Below are 22,394 nucleotides of genomic sequence, written 5' to 3'. Positions count from 1 at the left end.
CCACCTGAGGTGAGGATACTCTAGGTACCCTTCCTTTTCATTCAACAAGGGTTACTGCAGGCCTATCATGCATGGGCCCCTGGGCTTACTTCCACTGTTCTCCTTCATGTTTATTTCATGTCTGCCATCCCCTGTAGTTTTCCTCCAAATACTGTGTCTCTCTATTGTCCTTGCTTCCTCTGTATTGTCTTTACTTTGCTTGTCAATAAAAAAGTCAGCTCAACATATAAATCTCACTCAAAGACTCTAAAAATACATCTGTGCCTCCAAAGATTATACACAGCTTCTATATAATATCTTACATGCAGAGGAATTGCAGGATGGAGAACAGGATTGTACATGGAATCTAGAGTCAAGAGTCCTTCAGGATTTTGCCACTGCCTCAGTGTATGGCCTTGGTCTTTTCACTTAACTTCTCAGCACCCAGGTTTTCATCTATTACAAGATGATAAGGTACCTCCCCTAGTGCCCTCTTAAGACAACTGCAAAAAGAATCTGTGAACTAGTAACTTCCCATGATTTATTAATCTTTACTCATTTGCTCATTCAACAAATGTGTATCAAATATCTACCTGGTGCAATATGCTGAGAGACCCATTCAAGGATTCTAATTTCCTAGCATTTAAGAGTTTGCCAATACATCAGTAACCATCCAGCAGACATTAAAGAATAAATAACAGAAGTGAACGTGTTCGGAATCAAAGACAAAAGAGTAACAGAATCTCAGAAATGTGAGCAAGTATCTATAGGCCTGGCCTCTTTGTCATGTATCAGAATTTCATTGAGACATGAAAAAAAGTCCCTTAATGTTTCTTTTAATTCAAAACATATATTTATTAAAAAACTGAATTTTATACATGTTGTTTACAAATATATCTATCAATGCCTTTGTACCTGATAACTGAACCCATCAAGAAGTACTTCCTAGGCGTCAGCCCTGTACCTACAAGTTTCTCTGAACAAGCTACCTCTGGAGAAGGCAGTTATAAGATTTTAGGTTGGTTTTTTTGTTGTTGTTGTTATGAGATTTTAGAATACGGTGGGTTATGTTTTTAAAAATCTTACACACATACACAGTAGTATGTACAACATAAAAAAAAATGAAGCTTATTTGCTTTTTTTCCTCTAAAAGCAGCCATGAAGAGGCAAAGAAAACACTTTATGTTTACACGTATACTTATTTTCTTTAAAACAACACACAGAGACCAAAATGAACCATCAGAAGTTCCTGTACTACCAGAAGGCCAGAAAACATGGCAGCTTCTCTCTCGTTCTGAGCTATTTTGCATTCAACAAAGGATGGTGAGAGGGTGGACCAGGACTGCAGGGTGGGTGGGTGGGTATGATGGGGTAAACCTAAAACTTTTGCTCCGGGGGGCTAAATTTAAATTTGGTCCCTGAAATGAGATGGCAAGTTAATTAGTTCTTATTCTATTGGTGGTTTAATTTTCAGGGCTAGTTTAAGGAACTGTAAACCAATTTATGCTTTAAATCCATTAACTCTTAACCCAACCCGATATTCTTACACTTTCCCCAGTGGTGAACTCTCAGCTGTAGCATATCTTTTCATAAATTAAATGTTTTTCCTATGAAAGGCAAGATCTTATTTTTAAAAACCCCCCAAACGAGAAAACCAGGCTGGATCCCCACAGGGGTCTAGATGTGCCATCTGGATCAATACTTCTTGAGTATACGAAGATTTTCAGCCTCAGATGAAGGACTCAGTGTGACTTGTGACAATCTTGAGAAAAATAAAAATACACTGTCATTTACTCTACCATTTGACTCCCATTTAAATTTTTTAAAATGGTTTTTAAATCTTAGATGTTAATTTCCTCCTAATCATAGCATTTCTTTTAAAGCGTTGGTTTCCTTCAGTTATAACAGGTTTCTCACGGTTTATTTTCTCCCTTTCGTTTTATTATTTTTAATGGCTTCCCTTATACTTTCTTTTATTTCTCTGCTTCATCTTATTGTTCCTGAATTACTCTGATCTTATTGGGTTGAATTTCAAATATCCCCTCCCCTGGTTTCTACTTTTTTCATTTTTGATTTCCTATACATTACAAAATTCCAGCCAAGTTCAAAACTCATTTTGCATTCCTTCAAGGTCTGCTTTTCTCAAGCCCCATATTTTTGTGTTCGTACTTTTCCCACAGATCTTCATCAGCAATTCAAACCTGATGACATTATGATTGCATCTTTAGTGCTTTTCTACTCCAACCTTATTTATCATGCCTGCATTATTTCCAAAGATAAGGTCTAGAATAACTTCAGAATGGAGCTTGTTAGCTGTTGCGTGTGTGTGAACAGTCCACCGCTACTGAAAGATAAAGCCACTTTTCTACTTTCTGGCATTATTCTTAATGTGTGCGTTTGTGGGGCTGAAATCCCTTAGCAGTAGATGGACCTGCTTTAGACTTCTCTTTTCTATAAGCATGTTTCCCTTTCTATCTTACTTCCTATCACCTTGTTCTTGGATTGTTTGATGAAAAAATATGGCTCTCGTTTTTCTTTCCTGATTATATTCCTTTCGAATTGCTTACTCTTACCTCACCCCCTCCTTTATTTGTATTTCTCTCACCATACTGCCAGCAATGTGAAAGTCAGATCCATTTTCCTTGACCAAAAAGCCAAGGCAGAAGGTTTTCTGTAGCCCTCCAGCTGCCTCAGAATCTTCTCAAAACTTTTATATGTCATACCACTGCTTGTGTCATTCAAACAATGCCCCCAATACATAATCTCCTTGTCAACACTATAAATTATCTATCTTTTTGTTCAATTAAAATAAAATTTTGCTCTCCAGATAACATGTTCAAATTCTACAAGGTCATGGTACATCTGGAAGGATGAACCTAGGTCTTCGGTGTTTACTTTGCCTGTTTTTACTTTTCCTTATCTCTTTCTTTCTCATTCATCTGTCTGTCCATTTGTTCATTCATTCATTTCAAAATATTTTCTTAGGCTGTCTTAGATGCCAGGCATAGTAGCAATCACAGAGAAATACAAATAAGTTAGACATAGTCCTTGGCTCAGGATGGTTCATAGTTTTGCAAAAGACTCAACAGGTAAAACAATGGATAATGATACTGTATGACAAATGCTACTGGTATTCACAACTGTCCTAGGAGCACAATGGTATGAACAATAATTAATTCTGCCTCTAGAGGACCATGGAGAGGTTTGGCAAAGTATGAATATTTTATTTAAATCTATAAAAACAGCTTAGAGGAGAAGAGAAAGCTGTAATAGACAAAGGAAATGATGTAACAAAGACAGAAGTATGTGGAATGTTTTCAAATATCAATAATGACCATATAGAATTGCAGCAAAAAATCCTTTTAAACTGATGTTCCCATTTTGCCATAGAAAAGTACCTACCTCATAGAGTTACTGTGAAGGTTAAATGTAAACATACATAAAGTCCTTAAAATAGTATCTGTCACATAGTAAGAGTTCAAGAAATGCTACTATTACTATTGTACTGTAGATTGTATTACATATATTTCATCTCTTTGAAATATTTTCTTTCCTTTTTTTCCTCCTAGTTCCTGGCTTCATTCTGGATCGTTGTGGCTGCTGAGTAAGTGATCTCCAGTTAAATATTTTATTCCAATACACATCTAAGGAGATAAGGTGGCTTATAGTTTCCAGAGTAAAGGAATTAGGAGGTATGACAAATAACCACAGCTGAGAAGTACAGGATAAACAATTTAATTGAGCCACATCTAATAGTGATTCTAAACTAATCAAATTCTTTTGAAAATTTTCTTTTTTAAGACAGAGCCAAAAGTTGGCAAAACAAGTTCCTATCTAAGATTCGCTGAACAATCCTACTAACATATTAATAAGCTTTGAGATCATCACAGAATGGAATCCTGCTCAATATATTCTATCTCCTGCAGCTACACCAGATGGTTCTGAAAAGTGATAGTCTGAATAATGCCTTATAATAGTCTAGGAAAAAAAGATTCAATTATGTTTCCTTCCCAACTGAGGTAGGATGGCGTAGGAAGGTATGCTGATATTTTTTAATAACTTGCAAAGTACTTTCTATATAATGCAGCCATACACATTACTTCACTTGAAATGATAATCAGATTAATTCATTTACTTAAAGTCACAAACTGTGCAAGAAAGAACAAGAATCCAGGTCTTCTAACTCCATGACCTATGGCTCCTTCCCTTAAAACATCTGAAAGACCTAAACCAAAGTAAACCAAGAATAAGCTAGCAATCTAGTTGACCAAACATGGGAACACATCTAGGTTAGCTTTTTATTTACAATGAAGCCTGATACCAGACCAATACAGTTACATGTCTCTAGCTTACTATCCAGAGAATTGGTCTGCAATAATCTAAATAGCTATCAATGTAACAAGATAACTATTATTAATGTGAATGATGAAAAATCTTTCCTTTTGAGATTTTTATGCTAAATTAAAGAGAAAACAAAAGCCAGGAAGATAAAACAGAATAAATGTACCAGATTTACCCTCCTGCTACAGCCATACCACTGAAACAAAATATAAAAGGCAACTATTTTCAGGCCCTGGAAAACTGGCAGCTCAAGATACAGATGCCGAGATAATCCAGTTACATAAATTAGTAGGGAAGGACTTTTAATCAACTGTTATAAATATGTTCAAAGACTTATAAAAAATATGATCTCAATGAGTGAAAAAATGTTGAACATCAGCAGAGAAATGAATCTCTAAAAAAATGAAATGGAAATTCTAAAACAAAAAATGTACAATAGCATAAATTTCACTACATGGGCATAAGAGCAAATTTGAGTGGAAAATAAGGGTCAATGAACTTGATGATCCATGTAAATTAACCAATCAGAAGAACAGAGGAAAGAAAAAAGATTAAAATTAAAATGAACAGGGGGCGCCTGGGTAGAATAGTTGGTTGAGCATTAGACTCTTGATTTCATCTCCAGTTGTGAGATTGAGACCCGCATCAGGATCCATGCTCAGGGAAGAGTCTGCTGGAGATTCCCCTCCCACTCATGCTCTCTCCTCTCCCTAAAATAAATAAATCTTTAAAAAACTAAAAATAAAAAAATAAACAGGACTTCAGTAACCTGTGAGACAATATCTAGCACTCCCATACTTAAAGTCCTAGAAGGGAAAAGGGGGGTCGAAAATATATTTGAAAAAATACCTTTGGACATTTTAGTCCAAAACTGGGTGGAAAACATCAACCTATAAATCCAAGAAGTTTAGGAAACTAAAAGCAGGATAAATACAAAGAAAATCATATTTAGGCACATCATGGTCAAATTAGTAAAAAAACAAGGATAAAGAGATAATACTAATTGACCACAGCCAGAGTAAGAGGAAACCTTACTTACAGGGAAACAAGAAAAAGTGGAATTCCAAGAAATGGAATGGCATGTTTAATGTATTAATGTACTGAAATAAAAGTAAAATGATAATCTGGAACACCATATTCAGCAAACAATCCTTGAAACATGAATGCAAAATGAACACATTTTCAGATGGACAAAATCTAAGAGAATTAGTCACCAGCAGACTTACAAGTAAGAATAAAGAAGGAAACGACATATGTGTGAGAAAATATAAAAGACTAGTTTTGCTTAGTTTTCTTTTAATGTCCTTAAAGGACAAATGATTGTTAAAACACAAGTCACATCCTATTTAAGGAGGAGTTTATAAATAGATGGAAAAAACACCACTAAAATAAGTCAAAGGACTAAAGAGGGTGTAAACACACAACTGTTGTTAAGGTTTTTACACTCATAACACATGAACTGTAAAGTAGAATAATATTAAATCTATGTAAAATGTGGTAAGTTAAAGATGCATATTGTGGGACGCCTGGGTGGCTCAGTGGTTGAACTTTTGCCTTCGGCTCAGGGCGTGATCCTGGAGAGACCCAGGATCAAGTTCCGCATCAGGCTCCCCACAGGGAGCCTACTTCTCCCTCTGTCTAGGTCTCTGCTTCTCTGCGTCTCTCATGAATAAATAAATAAATAATATATGTTTTTTAAAAGATGCATATTGTAATTGCTAGAGCAACTGCTTGAAAAGTACAAAAAGGCTGTAGGTAAAAAGTAAATAGAAAAAAAAATGAAGTGTTATCAAATATTTAATGAACCCAAAAGATAGCAGGAGAAAAGAAAAAAATGGATCACAATAAATAGGAAACTAATTGCAAAATGACAGATTTAAGTTCTATCATATCAAATATTGTGTAAAATGAAAATGAACAAAACATTCTAATTAAAAAGTACAGATTCTCACAATGGAAGAAAAAAAGACTGCCTACAAGAGATAGCTTTATATATATAACAGAAGATGGGTTATATATTTCATACGTACATATATTTTTTTCATAATAAAAGGATGAGAAAAAGATATACCATGTAAATGGTAAGAAACACACAAGAAAGCTGGTCGGGTTAGATTAATACCAGACAAAGCAGACATTCAGACAGGACTAATACAGGAAATAAAAAGGGACATGTCATAATAAAAGCATTAATTCAACAGGTAAACAAACATAACAATCCTAAAAGTGTATACACTTAATAACAAAACTCCAAAATACATTTCAAAAAAACTGACAAAACTAAAGCAATAAGTGGACAAATCTACAATCATATTTGGAGACTTTAACACCCTTGTCTCTTGGTAATATACAGAACAGGTAGACCAAAACAAAATAAAACAAAACCAGATCTGAAAAATGTGATCACCAACTTGACCTACTTGATATTTATAGAACACTGATACCAGTATCTGCAAATACATGATATTCTTTTCAAGTGCACTGGATGCATACTTAAAATATACCATAAAATGAGCTACAAAGCTCTTTAATTTCAAAAGACAAAAAATTCTTACTCTTCCCTGAGCATAACAGAATTTTAAATTACAAGTCAATAACAATAAGATATCCAGAGAAGCACAGAATACTTGGGAATTAAACATTCTGTTGATCTATCTCTGTTAATATTTGCTTTATGTATTTAGGTGCTCCAATATAAATGTTTATTATAAATAACACTCTAATAATATCCTAAATATCAAGAGACATTACAAGGGAAATTAGCAGTATTTTTAACTCAATGAGGATGAAAAAACAACAAAGCAAAAATTAGTTCTCTGGAAAGATTAATAAAATTGGCAGAACTCTAGCAATATTCTTTTCTACCAAGAAGAAAGACAGAAACAAACAACAGGAAAGAAAACAAAAATGACAACATCAAAAGTAAAAAAGGAGGTATAACTACAGACCCTATAGACACTAGAATATCATAAATTTTACAGCAATAAATTTGGCAACTCGGTATATTTGTACAATGGAATACCTAAGCAGACTCCTACACACAGAACAACATGGATAGATCTCACTGCTATTATCTTCCGGTGGAGGGAGAACAGGCACAGAAGAGTACATACTGTATAACTCTATGATGTTCTAAAACTGGCAAAGCCAATCTACGCAGATAAAATCAGAGCACTAATGGCAGCTGGGGCAGAAGGTAAAAAGTGTGGAACTGAAAGCAGAGGCACCAAAAATATTTCTGGGATGATGGAAAATATATATTGTAGAAAGTCATCATACTGTACACTTAACTCTCCAATGTATACAAATTTACCTCAATGAAGTTGATTTTTTTTTTTTAATTTTTATTTATTTATGATAGGCACACAGTGAGAGAGAGAGAGAGAGGCAGAGACACAGGCAGAGGGAGAAGCAGGCTCCATGCACCGGGAGCCCGATGTGGGATTCGATCCCGGGTCTCCAGGATCGCGCCCTGGGCCAAAGGCAGGCGCTAAACCCGCTGCGCCACCCAGGGATCCCATGAAGTTGATTTTTAAGGAAAAAATATATCAATAAAAAATGCCAAGGCAGAACTGTAATATATATAAATGTAAATTCAGTCCAGAATTTTTAAAAATTCTTCAAAACATATCTCATTTCTATTATATACCTTCTTAAGAGAATATGAACCATAAACTATGGGCCAGGAAGTATGCTGAATGCTTTCACTTATTATATCTTGCAAAGATGGTTATGTGTCTTAACTCATTATTAGGTCAAGCACAGTACCTGAGGAGACAGCTGTGTTACAGCAAAAGTAATAACCCTGGAGCCAGAAGACCTATGTTCAAATAATGACTATATGTGATCTATTAGCTTTGTGACCTTAGACAAGTCACTTTTTTTTTTTTTTTTTTTTTTTTTTTTTATTTATGATAGTCATACAGAGAGAAAGAGAGAGAGGCAGAGACACAGGCAGAGGGAGAAGCAGGCTCCATGCGCCGGGAGCCTGATGTGGGATTCGATCCCGGGTCTCCAGGATCGCGCCCTGGGCCAAAGACAGGCGCCAAACCGCTGCGCCACCCAGGGATCCCCTAGACAAGTCACTTTTAAGTTTCTTCATCAACGACTGAGTTGATGTGAAGATTAAGGAATATCATTTTAAAGTATCTGGTAACGCGGGATCCCTGGGTGGCGCAGCGGTTTGGCGCCTGCCTTTGGCCCAGGTCGTGATCCTGGAGACCCGGGATCGAATCCCACGTCAGGCTCCCGGTGCATGGAGCCTGCTTCTCCCTCTGCCTGGGTCTCTGCCTCTCTCTCTCTCTCTGTGACTATCATAAATAAATAAAAATTTTAAAAAAAAAGTATCTGGTAACGCACACACAAATATAAGTTTTCTTACCCATAGGAAGTGCTCAACAGACACTGATTAAATGAAGAAATGAAAGAGATAAGCAACCACTTGGACAGAGATACATGCAGACAGGAAGAGACAGGGGACAGCATGTTTGGTTTGGTTTTGGTTTTTTTCTTGTGGAGGGTAGAACAGGGGCTTCCTGGCATGACGACTTAAACCATGTTCCTATCATGAGCAGTAGGTACAGTGAGTAGGATAGGCTGGAGGTTGGCTGACCTCCCAGAATGAATATACTTTCCTCATGACCTGGATCACAGCATTCTGGGCTAACAATCCCTTGACCTGGCAAAGAGCATGAAAAGGGAGTTTTTTACCTGCCTACCTAGGACTCCAAGGGGCTTTACCCAGGCTCATAAGAGCTGCAGCGAGTCTTCTATTATTGCAGACCTTTGAAATGCCAACGTAACCGACAGTGGCAATGAGTAGAACAATAGCTTCATGAATGCCCAGCAGGTTGATTTTCTGTAGAGTTCCAGGGAACAATGACAATCTGACAGTACTCAAAAAGTATATGAGTATAAAAATCTAGAGGGTGACTAAAACAAAGGTTCATAGTGAAGACCTGAGAAGTCATGTATCTTCACCCAGATACAGAGCCACTGGTAGGGCATCTAGAAATGTAATACTCATTCACGCTATAGTGTGTTATGTCATCTGACAGAGGGTTCAACAAAATGCCCTGGGGGCATGCAGATGAGATACTGAATGAAGTGGTGAGGGAGGAAGCAGTATTGGGGAAATACTCTTGAAAAAGGGGACGCCTGTGCTGAATCCAAAGTTATGAAGGAATTACTTGGGCAAAAGGCATTCCAGGCAAGGGCCACACAGCATGTATGATGACTTGAAAGGGTCGGATGGTGCCATCTGTGGAGAACTATAAGGAATTTCATATAGCTGGAGCATATGGTGTGAAGGGACAATGAGATTGCAAAGGCATAGGCAGGGTCTTAAGAAGGACCTTTAAAGTCAGGCTGAAGGAATTTACATTTTACCTTGACAATGAAGGGAATCCACTAAAGGATTTTTTTTTCTTTGACTGGGCAGGCCAGGTGCCCCTTGTGGTGACCCTGGCTCTCTGAAAGTGATGTGAGAGTGGAGGGCAGGGGAGGTAGAGAGTGCAGCTTCTGGTGAAGGCCTTATGTGTGTGTTGTTTCTTATTTATGCAAGTGAATTTTATTTCCCTCACATCTCGCTGAAGAGAAGGCTGCTCCTTCCATCACCTCTCTCCTCATGTGCTCTCCACCTTCACATTTTTCTTATGTATTAAAAGAGTCATTCAGTGGTAAGATTACATAAAGCACACTGGATTCAGAGGTGCCCTGCTGGCAAATACTAGCTCAAGTGTACAGGTGCACAAGCATTTTCCTTTGTCTCCAATTGGGTCCAGGGACAGCGTAAGCCACCAAAGGATTTTAAGCAAGCACTACCAAAATCAAATTAGCATTTTTAAGAGACTATTCTGGCAACAGTGTGGGAAACAGATTGGATGGGAACAAAAGCAGAGATGGGGCAAGTAGTGAGGAGACTGATGTGATCCATGTTGGGTATGGCCGGACAAGGCAGCACGCAGGATGGAGAGAAGATGTGTTAGATACAGTGAAGAGGTAGACTTCTCAATACTCATTCACTAGTTCACGTGAAGATGAGGAAAAGAAGGAACCAAGCTTGACTCCCAGGTTTCAAGCTTAGATGTATGAACGGACAGGCCTGCTGTTCAAGGAGATGAAGAAGTCAACCTGCATTTGAAAGTATAAAAAGCAATGATATTGCACTCCATTTTAAAAGAAAAATTAACACAAACAAAAGTACTGGCTGCCTTAGACGGTATAGTTACACATCTCTGAGAAAAATCAAACACTTAAATTCACAGAGAGGAATAAGTCAGAGTTAAAGAAATTCCTGTCTAACATATGTTGATGAATGAATAATCAAAGAATAACAAGAAGGCAATTCACTAACAAGAGAGCCATCTACTGCCTTACAAGGATAGTGCAGCAATGAAATGCCACAAAAAACGTGGGAGAAAGCCAAGTTTGTGACCACTTCACACTGTACATGTATTCACAGAATATGAGTCCTCCTACAAAAATGTCCAAGTGGTTAGCCTTTTTTAGCTAATAGCCAAATATTTTAGCTTGCTTGTTTCTCCTAAAAACATCAATTCAATTTATATAATCATTTGAATTAGAACACTTACCTGCCATCATTGCTATCATACTGGCTTTATAGACATTAGTAAGAGATGCAAGTTCTCCTGTTGCTAAGATGGTTTTGAGATGAGCCTCCCCACAGGCCTTGCGAAACTGACGAATCTCATCATACAGGGCTGGGGGAGGAAATAATTGAAGCAGTTACAAAGCAGGCAAGTGATAACATAACTTGGCAGCCATGTGCAGCTGGTAGAACCCATCTCGGATTTAGGAAACATAAAACATTTGTCACTTTCTAAAAATCACCCCAATTTAATATCGCCTAGAGCATTCTGTTGCCGTTCACATCCTGTTACAAGAAATGCTTAGTTTGTTACCAGGGAACTTTCTAAGCCCCTGCCCAAGGTCCAGAGCCACACAGCTTTTAAAATATCATTATAATGACATGCAAATCACAAATAATTTCTACCTCTCCCATATGTTGGTTACTTACGAGAAAAAACACATTTATCTACCATATATGGGGGTGTGCCACTTTGCAAACTAAATAAAAAAAATCCTCAGGTCCTTATTAATACTTCCATTCACACATAATAAGTTCCCTTGTTAGAATATAAAGCAGGCCTTTCCTGAGAGCTCTGTTAATGACAATAAAGATGTAACAGCCTTCCCCATTATCTGTTTAAATATCTGACTAAAAAGCACTGGCCTAGCCAGGTATGCTGGATTTATGTGCACAAAGCCAATTGTAGAGAGACTCATAGGTGCAGTCTTGAATCTATTCACCCCTGAACGTGGTACCAAATCTGGCTTTTGAGGGCTCCACTAAGCACCCTGAAAACAGCTTGATTAAAAATACACATACACCCCCAAAACCCCACAAAAACCTATACTCAACAACAAAAAAAGAATCAAGGGGGGGGGAACAGTTCATATTCAAACAAAATCGACAGAATTTTAGTAAACAAAATCAGCTTAATGAGTATGAAAAATTTTTTTTAAAGATTTTATTTATTTATTCATAGAGACAGAGAAAGAGAGAGAGGCAGAGACATAGGCAGAGGGAGAAGCAGGCATCATACAGAGAGCCTGATGTGGGACTTGATCCAGGGTCTCCAGGATCACGCCCTGGGCTGTAGGCGGCGCTAAACTGCTGCGCCACTGGGGCTGCCCCAATGAGTATGAAATTTTTGAAAAATTACTTAACAGAGCCTTCTGTCATGACACCAGTAGATCTGGCTTTTACTCTGCATCAGGTTCGCTGCACTTGTTCGCTGAACTTGGGTTATTACCACACACTGTTGCATAGTATCAGGACTTTATTGTTCCTCTGTATAGGTGTATATTTTAGGATATACACCTATTCAGAATACATAAGCACATGGTCTAAACTGAGCAGGAAAGAAACATTTATAATATGGGATAGGGTTAGGGTAAGCAGTTTTGAATGCAGACACGAGACCTCCTTATCAATTCATGCATTTACTGAAGTCCATGTAAAAGACTAAAAATTAGTCACAAGTCAGCAAACTCAGTCAAAACCATGAAAATTCTATCAAGATAAAGAAGACCTGGCATCTCAATCCCAGAAAACCTGAACTCAACTTGAAGCTCAAAGGGAAAACTGAACCCAAATAAAAGCAAATATTCTATTACAGGATGCTTGGTAAATTTTAGTGTTTGTTACTGTCAAGAGATGGCATCTACAGAAGGTTTTTCAAGAAAGGACTGAATATTTTCACAAATCCCTAATAATCAGTGGCTTGGAGCATTAGAGATGATCTAAGATGCCACACTGCCTACCTGACCCTGGGCCATCCTACTCAAATCGTGAGAAGTCATCTCACCTACACATCCGATATGACATGTGTGAGAGTGGTATAGGCAGGAAAGACTATGTGGCAATAACAATTTATATTCTTTTAGCTCAGGGAACGAATCTTGGATGGAATAACACTTGTCTAGTTACTCAATCTAAAAACAGAAAGTTGTTCTCTAAGAACTAGTGACAAGGAAATCTCTTGATCTGAAAATTCAAGAATACTAACCCAGAGTTAACTTGTGACTTAATTAATGATTTTTCTTCCACAGTACAGCATAGCCATCAAAAGCAGGCTTGAGAGTCAGACAAATGTGGATTTAAAACCCATCCATCCCTTGCTGCATGACCTTGGGCAAGTTATTCTCTCTCAGTCTCAGTCCCATCCTTGAAGTGTCAATAATAATACTTATTTTATAGGGTTATAATGAGGATTAAAAGGGAAGATACAAAGTGCTCTATACAATGTCTGGCTCATTGTAAACACTCAAAAAGTTTAACCATCATTCTTAAGCTCAGAATTCTAGTAAAATGAGTTTCAATTAAGGTTGTGTGATAAAAGCCAAATCTGATTCATGGCCTGACCCAACTCCTTGTACTGCACCAAAATCTTGTTATACGGATTAGTGCTTACAATCAGTGAGTCATCAGATAAGGCTTGAAAATGTTTTATTACAACATTTCTTAAGGTGAAGTTTGATCTGTACAACAAAATTCTTAAAACAGTGATCCCAATCATACTTATGAACAAAACTATCAGCCTTTTTCTAATGAGTATTACCTTTTGATATCCAGTCAATTTCTTCACCTCCAGTTAGAATTAATCAGAAAAAAAAGATGTATTTTATGACTCAATTATCAGCCACCTGGAAGTGATGCTCTGTAATCCATGATCCAGAGTGTAACTGGACTTAAACAAATACATAACCAGTGTCTTCTCATTCTCTAACTGCCAATTCATCAAATCATTTTACTAAACGATTTCACCACACAACAGGGTCAATTTTGCTGAGCAAGTATCTTAATTTTTAGAGTTCAACACTGGGAAGTTGTTCGTCATTTTTTTCTGTTACTATTTTGCAAGAATATACCAGAACAATTCAATAAAAAGCATACTGAACCTGTCCTTTGTATAATGTGACTGGGCTCTATCAGGCAAATGTTTGGGCTTCTGGATCTTACTAAGCAAAGATGACAAAGCAGTCAGGATGTTCATTAGTATGACTATGGCAGCATCACCAATGGCAGCAGATCCAAGAGTCCCATGACTCAGTGGCCACTGGCCAACAGCATAGTACCTATGCTGGCCTTGGTGGCAGCACCAGAAGTAGCCTGATAACCACCCTTCCCATGTCACATCCGGCTATATTCTCTGCTCCCCAGTCTTTCATGGTCCTGCTTATTTCTCAAGCCTGGTTCTCCTGGCTTCTTACTGACTCAGTAAGCTACTCTATGTCCTCCCAATAGAGGCCTTTTCAGCTTAACTTAATCTGAATTGGTTTCATTAATTTTCAATTCATAATTTTAGTATAACAAGCATTTGCTAAGAAGTCTGGTATAGTGTGGGACAATAGCATGGGTACCCCACTACCTGGGTTCATATGCTAGTTCCAAAACTAATCTGCTGCTTGATTTGGGCAATTAACTCTTAAACTTTGTCTCAGTTTCCTCTTCAATAAAATGGGGATTATAGAGGTATGCACACCTCACAGAGTTCTTTCAAGCATTAAGTAGGCTAATATGTGTAAAGTGCTAAGGATAGTATCTGGTACATCGCTTAATGCTCAAAGAATGTCAGATTATTTTCCTGTTGCTGGTGGTGCTGTTATTGTTACTGCTGAGTGCTTATTAGGTTCTGACCTAGAGGGACTTAACAAAGCAGGGGAGACTGTGACCTATGTTTCTTAGAAAACATAAACACAACCTCTTTGGGGCCTAGAAAGCAGGCTGGGGGAATAATGTTTACTACATCACAAACTTTTTTTAACTTGGAGCCATGTTCCCAGACTCCTGGGATAAGAGTTTTGCTACTTGCTAGTTATGTAAATTTACAGGAATCATTCCATTTTCCAACCCTGATCAGTTAGGGGAGCCTAAGTTTGCTCATATATTTTTGTGAAGATTGGATAAAGTAATACATATGGCCAGAATAGAACAAAGCAGTTAATAGGCATTTACTCAGTCAATACTAGATTTCCGAACTTTTCCTTATATAGTTCCAGGAATGCAAAAGTAACTTTGAAAAATTAAATGGAGCAAGCACTGTCTTAATACTTATAAAAACAAAATTAGAATTTACAAATTTAACCTGTTAGAAAAATAGACCACTTCACTCCAACACAAACCATGGAAGCCACAGAAAAGCACCAGTAGTGTCCAGGTAGTTTTAACCACCTTGGCATTACAGTGATTGATGACATATGTAAATCCAAGTGACTTGATGGCTGAAATGTAACCCAGTCAATCTCAAATCATGATTTCCTTTCACTATAGATGAAGGAAATAATGGAAAAACTAATGGGTGGATTTTCTTCCTCATCAGCAGGAAAGGACAGCAGCGGGATGTGGGTTTATATGATTGTTACTGGAATATACATGTGGAGGAAATTACAGTGTAATTAATATGTTCAATAGACCCTCTTCCCAAAAAACTCTTCATGAGGAGCAGCTACTGAAAACAATGAGAACTCCCTAAGTTGTAAAGCATCTTCCTTCAAGAATGCTCAGTGTTTTCTATGTATCAGTTAAACATCCCTGTGGGGTAGCTGACAGTTACCTCCACATTTTATATGCGAAAAGTGAAATGCAGAGAGATGAATGACTTGCCAAAAATCTCCTCACAATTTTTTGCCTCTATTGCACCAAACACATACACGTGGGCAGGTACACACATGCTGTCGTTAAAATACATTCTCAAGGAAATAAACTGAAGAAGTCATGTAATAGAGTAATGAAAACCTAGGATCTAAAAGGGATGTCAACTCCCATTTAGATCAAATTACAAACATTACAGATGAGCATTATAATCCTAGGACCTGATTTTCATTCTTGGAGGGAAAACAAAGTTGAAGAAATTGGAAAGTTCCAGAATAATTCAGAAGCATAAAATAATTTTATGATTCAATATGTTAAAAAAAAACTATAAATTGCTCTATCAGCCTTCTGGTTGGAATCAGAACAGCACACTATGTTATAGTGAAGTTCACTTGTCTGAATCAGGACTTTTCTGCACTTGCTTACCCACTAATTGGCTGCTGTCCTTTGGGAAAGTTACTGAACCTCTCCAAGCATCATTTTTCTACTCAAGATCTGACAGAAGGTCTTTACTTTTGGGGCTCAAAGACATCTCAAATCCCGGGAATAAATGTAAATGTAATTATTTAAATAATTATGAAGGTAATCTGGGATCCCTGGGTGGCGCAGCGGTTTGACGCCTGCCTTTGGCCCAGGGCGCGATCCTGGAGACCCGGGATCGAATCCCACGTCGGGCTCCCGGTGCATGGAGCCTGCTTCTCCCTCTGCCTGTGTCTCTGCCTTCCTCTCTCTCCATGACTATCATAAATAAATAAAAATTTAAAAAAAATTAAAAAAAATTATGAAGGTAATCGATTAACTGTTTTTCTCTTGGCTCCATCTTTAATAATAAGCAGTTATAAAAATGAAGATACACTTTGACTTGCTCTAAAATGTTATATTGTTAAAATTAAGACCAAACAGTTTCTTGTTATTGGTTTAGAAAGACATTTTGGAACTCTATACTTTGTGGGAGCTCTCAGCCAGAGAGAGGTAGGAGAACAGAGGTACTTTCATTTGCACACTGCCATGAAGGTGGAAGTAAGCTTGGAACTGGCATGTCACTGGGGTCTTGGGAAATTCTGGGCTCACATGCTGCCAGATCAGGGTCAGCGGTGGTTATCCTCATCAGTGAGGGCTGGGAGTTCTGGAGGACGTGGTGAACTCAACCAGCCTGACTGTGCAGTACTGAGCCAGGGAGATAGCCTGTGTGGTCAAGAGACTGTTACATACAAGACAACTGATCAAATAAAGAAATATACTGAGGACGATGGGAACAAGATTTCTCATGACAAGAAAGAGGGGCATAAATATAGAAAGGGAAAGGGGAAGAATAACCACATGATGTTGGCTTATGAGGAAGTCATCGATGTGAACTTACGGTTTCTAATATGGATGAGAGATAGACAGATATAAATGCATGTGTGTTTATACGTGTTCATCGTGTATATGTGAACATTCATGTGTTTCCTAGATCTGTCCACTGAAAGGGCTTAGAAACAATAGCCTTGCAGCAATGAGCCCATCTAGCACCCAGATCTTGGTTTCTAAATACCAGTCTTCAATGAAAAGAAGCAGAGCTCTTGGAAAAATGGCTGATTCCCGGGCTTGGGTAGAGACAATTAAAGATAAGCCTGAAATATTTTTGATAAGAATTCAAGGAAGTTCTCAAAGAATAATACGAACATGTCAAAAGGACAGAAGAGCCATCTGAAGCAGCTCCCATTAGCCAAATCTGAGAAAATCTGAGTATTAAGATAAATAATGACAGTAATGGATTATAACTAGTTAAATAAAATAGAATTCCATGAGTTCTTACAAACAGAAAGGAAGAAAATGGGAGAGGAGAAGGTGACGCTAGTAAGTATAGAAGAAATGATGGAATTAGAAAATTGCCACTTGACAACAGAGTAATAACTGAAGAATTATGAATGAATGCTAAAACTACTGAATAAACGTTAGATGAGGGATAGGATATTAATAAAGTCTAAAAATATTTCCATTCATATTCTGTATTAATTATTAAAACACAAAATATTTATTAATTTTACAATGGAGAAACTTGCCAGAAAGCATCTTAGCCATTTAAAAATTAACATAATGGGACAAACCAATATCTTATGATTCCTGAAATAATGCACTGAGAAGAAATGAGCAAAACATCTGTGGTATTTCTCCCCAAAACATATAACTTGAATCTAATCATGAGAAAACATCAAACAAACCCAAAAGAAGCGTATTTTACAAAATGACAGGCACCTATTCTTTTAACTCAAGGAAAGACTGAAGACTGTTCCAGATTGAAGAAGTCTAAAGAGGCATATAACAACAGAAACCAATAAAGAACATTATTGAGACAATCTGCAAAATTTAAGCAGTCTATGGATTTAATGGTAGTATGATATCAATGTTAATTTCCTGATTTTGATGGTGCACTGTGGCTTGGTCCAAGTGTTCTTGTTTTTAGAAAATACACACTGAAATATTTATGAGTAATGGGTTGACAGGTCTGCAACTTAATCACAAATAATTAAAACAATTACATATACACAATTTTATATATATGCACACATGTACATACGTACAAAGAGACAATGAGAAGGCAAAAGGTAAATAGAGCAGAATTTTTTTTTTAAGACTTTATTTATTCATGAATGAGAGACACACAGAGAGAGAGGCAGAGACACAGGCAGAGAAAGAAGCAGGCTCCATGCAGGGAGCCTGACATGGGACTCGATCCAGGGTCTCCAGGATCACGCCCTGGACCAAAGGTGGCGCTAAACCGCTGAGCCACCTGGGCTGCCCAATAGAGCAGAATTTAATCATTGTGGAATCTCAGTGAAGAGTAAATAGTTGTATGGATGATTTTTGCAACATTTCTGTAAGTTGAAAATTATTCAAAAATAAATGTTAAAAAGACATGTTTCACATACATTATTGTAATTTATTTAGCATCTAGATATTTTTCTTGTAGAAAGGCTTTCGAGATTATCAACCGTTCTGTTTTTTATTTTTTATTTTTTTTTATTATTTTTTTTAATTTTTATTTATTTATGATAGTCACAGAGAGATAGAGAGAGAGGCAGAGACACAGGCAGAGGGAGAAGCAGGCTCCATGCACCGGGAGCCCGACGTGGGATTCGATCCCGGGTCTCTAGGATCGCACCCTGGGCCAAAGGCAAGCGCCAAACCGCTGCGCCACCCAGGGATCCCCCGTTCTGTTTTTTAAACAAAAAAGTGATTATATATGGTACATATTATTTGGTAACTTGCTGTTTTCCCCTCGAAATATCACATGCATCTTTCCATATTAATAAATATAAGTTTGTAAGCACAATTTTTAATGGCTGCATAATCTCCCATTGCATGGTTATAAATAATTTATTCAATCATTTTTCTATTATTGGATACTTAAAGTTTCGTTTTTTTTGCTATTACGAACAATACTTCAGTAAACGTCCTATGGTTACATCTTTGCATATATCATGACTTATTCCTTAGAGCCTTTATTAATTTTTCTGCTCACATACTTCCATGTAATCCATGTTCATTGCTAAAAATTCAAACATTACAGAAACTCAAAATTCCCCATTTAAAAAAAGAAAAAAAATCTTGCGTGTAACAGAAAAATAATAATCAGGAAGGCTATTATAAAAGATGACTGACAAATGAAAATGGAATTCAAACACCATGACTGCAAATTAGTCAGAATAATGCAAAATACAACAAAACACATACCCCAGAGAAGTTGCTGGCATAGTGATGTCACATTAAAAACCTGATAATAAATGTTTTGACTTTTAATGAGGTTTTCAGGAATAGCAAAAGTGGGTGTACTAGAAACCCAGGATATATTACCCTGTTGATGCATAATCAATATAGTAGCACAACCAGCAGAGGAGTTGTCTCCTATCTGTCCCCTCACATCCCTCCTACTAGTGCCACACTGAGAAGGAGGAATGGAGGTCGTAACCTGACCTTCTGCTCATCCTTCCCAGCTGAAAAACAAGTGAGGCTGTGTTGACGGAGTGTGTTCACTGACAGGAATCAGAGAACCTAGCCACACTGGGAAAGGCCTGTGTGATGAGAATGTAGATCCAAGGAGCAGAGGGGGTCACACTGCATCTGTTTTAAACAGCATCCCAAACAGTTGACAACTGGCTCTACCTTCTGCCTCCCTGTGTCAGCAGGAATTTGCATCTATAGCATTTTGCTTTTCTCCATTCAAAATTATCTTATTTCTCTCCAGTTTCCACCTATAAGGAAAGTATATTCTTAATCTTGAGACTCCTGGCAATCAGTTAAGTTTTCTGGAAAAGCTCTGCTATAAGACAAAGAAAACTATATTACTAGTAAAGCTTTCATGAATACAAATTATGACTTAAGTAAAAATCCAAGTGTTTAAAGACTATGTTTCCTATCTAAAAGTCATAAAGCAGATTCCCTTTTATATTTCATGCTATTCAAATACACTTAAAAAATAATTGTTAACGAATATATCTAAGCAATTATTTTTGAGTACCAGGAAGATGTTCAACACTGCACAAGAATGGCCTGAAAATAACTCTTAAGATAATTATATGTACAGTAAAACACTTAATATAAATTGTGCAGCAACCTTTGAAACTAAAAAAGTCACAAAATGTTCAAGAACAGTTTTCATCCACCAACGCAACTAATTAATCTTGTAAGACTAAAACAGAGATGAGCTAAAACACCAGGTAGCAAAAGTAACCTACGAGAGATAAAACACACACATTTTGGTCAATAGTATTTGAAGTTTTAAAGAATCATAGCCTAAATACAAAAGCCATAAAAGTCTACAGCTATCGTAAGTATCTCCAGAATTTTTCTGTTATAAACAACCCCCAAAACCGAGAAACCACAGATTATAGATTATGTGATTCCTCTCCAAACAGTGTCTATAGATTTAGAGATTGCTTTTCTCATAAGATATTATGATTAACAGCTCTATAAAACAAGGAAAAATTCCAATTTCTTTTAAGAGTTGCTCTTTCTACCATCCTTCTTGTGTTAAAATAAGCAAATAAGAAAAACAAACTTGTGGCCTGGATGCAAGATTTTTCAGGATCCACTTCATAAGACACAATGATCGGCACTGTGGTGTTGGCCCAAATATTTCATTCTCTTGCCCTAAAGCTCTTGATAGCGTGAGGCATGTACTCCGCAAACCAAGTTTAGGAGAGCAAGTCAGGGCTGAAGAACCAAAGAGGATAAAATAGGGCTTCGGATACAGGATACAAACAATATTTCCAAGTGCAACACTGAACACAACACACTATGCTGAAAAATGTCACAAAAGAATCCACCTTTGGGGTCGTTTCTGATGATGCTCCAATATTGAATGGATTTCCAAAAGCCAGTAAAGTCAGCTCTAGGTCCTAAATTCAAAGAACTGGAAGATTCCTGAACAAGGCAGAATCTGATAACATTTCCATGTCACTGGTAATATATTAAGGTAAATATATGCAGCAAAGGTCATAAAAAAGTAAAAAATTAACACCTCTCTATTTACAGAGCATGGAATGCATTTAATTTTCAAAACCTGTTCAATAAGATTTATGAGATGATGAACCCCTTCTGGTGAATGCTTTCTTCAAAGAACTGTTTAAGAAATGCAACTTAGATGTCGACTTTAATATCATCATGAAAAAATACTGTATTATAGGTCCTTATCAAGGGAATAATACTCCCAGACAATGAAAATGCCAAATATAAAATCACAGGCCATTATAACTCTAAAGGACTGTAGAAATCATTAAATTTTATCCCCTCATTGGTAGCTTATTTAAATGGAGGCAGAGAGAAGTGAAGTGTTTGCCCAAGGACTAGGTATAAATTAGCAAAATCACAAAGACTAAAATCCAAGTCTTTTAGAGTTCTACTTCATTTCCTCAATACATGTACTATTATGGGTACTTCCCTTAACAACATACTATCAGTATCGGAAGGAGGAGAGAGAAAGAGAAGAAACCACAGCTGGCAAGGAGGGATTCATCTGGGCCAAGCAACGGGATGATAAAGTTACATACATTATCTAATTTAATCCCCATTATAACCCTGTGAAGTAGATGCCATTATTCTTATTTTGCAGAGAAGGAACAGAAGACACAGAGAAGTAACTTGCCTAAGACGAAACAGCTGGTAATGGTAGTGCCAGGATTCCAACCAAGGTCTCGGTCTGAAGCAAAGATCTGCTTTCAACCATTGCTAATCTCCCAGAGTTATCCTTCCTTCTTACTCCACAGTATATTTGTTCTGGGTAAACTCTGGGTCTGGCCACCTCCAGTCATGACCGGCTCACATGCTATCTGTCTGGCTGGGTGCCCCCACCTCTCCTCTAGTCCAGCACAACTTTCCGAGGTAGAGGAGAGCCATCCTTTTCCCAAGAGCTTAGGAGGTAGAAGTCTCTCTGGCAACACTTTCCAGATTAACTCTTTATCCTTAGACCTTTCTGTTACAGCTAACTGTAGATCCAGGCTAAATAAATGGAAACTCAGAGGAAACACTATTTGTACTAATTAACCAACATATAAGTTCAATAATGTTTCAATTACCCTGCATCTAAACTATGGAACCAAGAACAAGGAGTATGTTTTTTTAAAAGAAAAATAGACGCTCCAAGTTAGTGATTGATTCTCTGTGACTATAGGATGGGAGGGAGGGTAGAATCAAAATCACCTGGGGCAATCTTCAAACTACAGGAGCCTATTGCCCTCACCTCCAACACCCAGCTATGATCTTACATACACTCACAGAAGGGCATGCTAGATTCTGGGAGGAGAGGGGCTGGAGAAAGTAGTTTGAAAATGTCTGTCAGGGAATTCTGAGAACCAGCAGTATATTCTGTACCCTATCCAGTTACAGCTACTGTCCTGGGGTGCCTGGGGTGCTC

The 22,394-nt window shown here is 37.4% G+C and overlaps 1 protein-coding gene across 2 annotated transcripts in view; it reads right to left on the bottom strand.

The window, feature by feature from the left end:
* The window catches only part of DERA (deoxyribose-phosphate aldolase), a 117,368-nt gene that overhangs the window by 34,245 nt on the left and 60,729 nt on the right, over positions 1-22,394 (bottom strand). Inside the window, exon 6 of one of the 2 annotated variants that reach the window (XM_041736100.1) lies at positions 10,914-11,042. The exons of the other annotated variant lie outside the window; for it this stretch is intronic. Coding sequence (XP_041592034.1) covers positions 10,914-11,042 — 129 coding nt within the window. The remainder of the gene's footprint in view (positions 1-10,913; positions 11,043-22,394) is intronic. 2 annotated transcript variants of the gene reach the window in all.

The sequence above is a fragment of the Vulpes lagopus genome, chromosome 21 (genome assembly GCF_018345385.1).
Source record: "Vulpes lagopus strain Blue_001 chromosome 21, ASM1834538v1, whole genome shotgun sequence".
Lineage (NCBI taxonomy): Eukaryota > Metazoa > Chordata > Mammalia > Carnivora > Canidae > Vulpes > Vulpes lagopus.
Note: the sequence above shows the minus strand (reverse complement) of the source record. Positions and strands in the feature narration are given on the sequence as shown.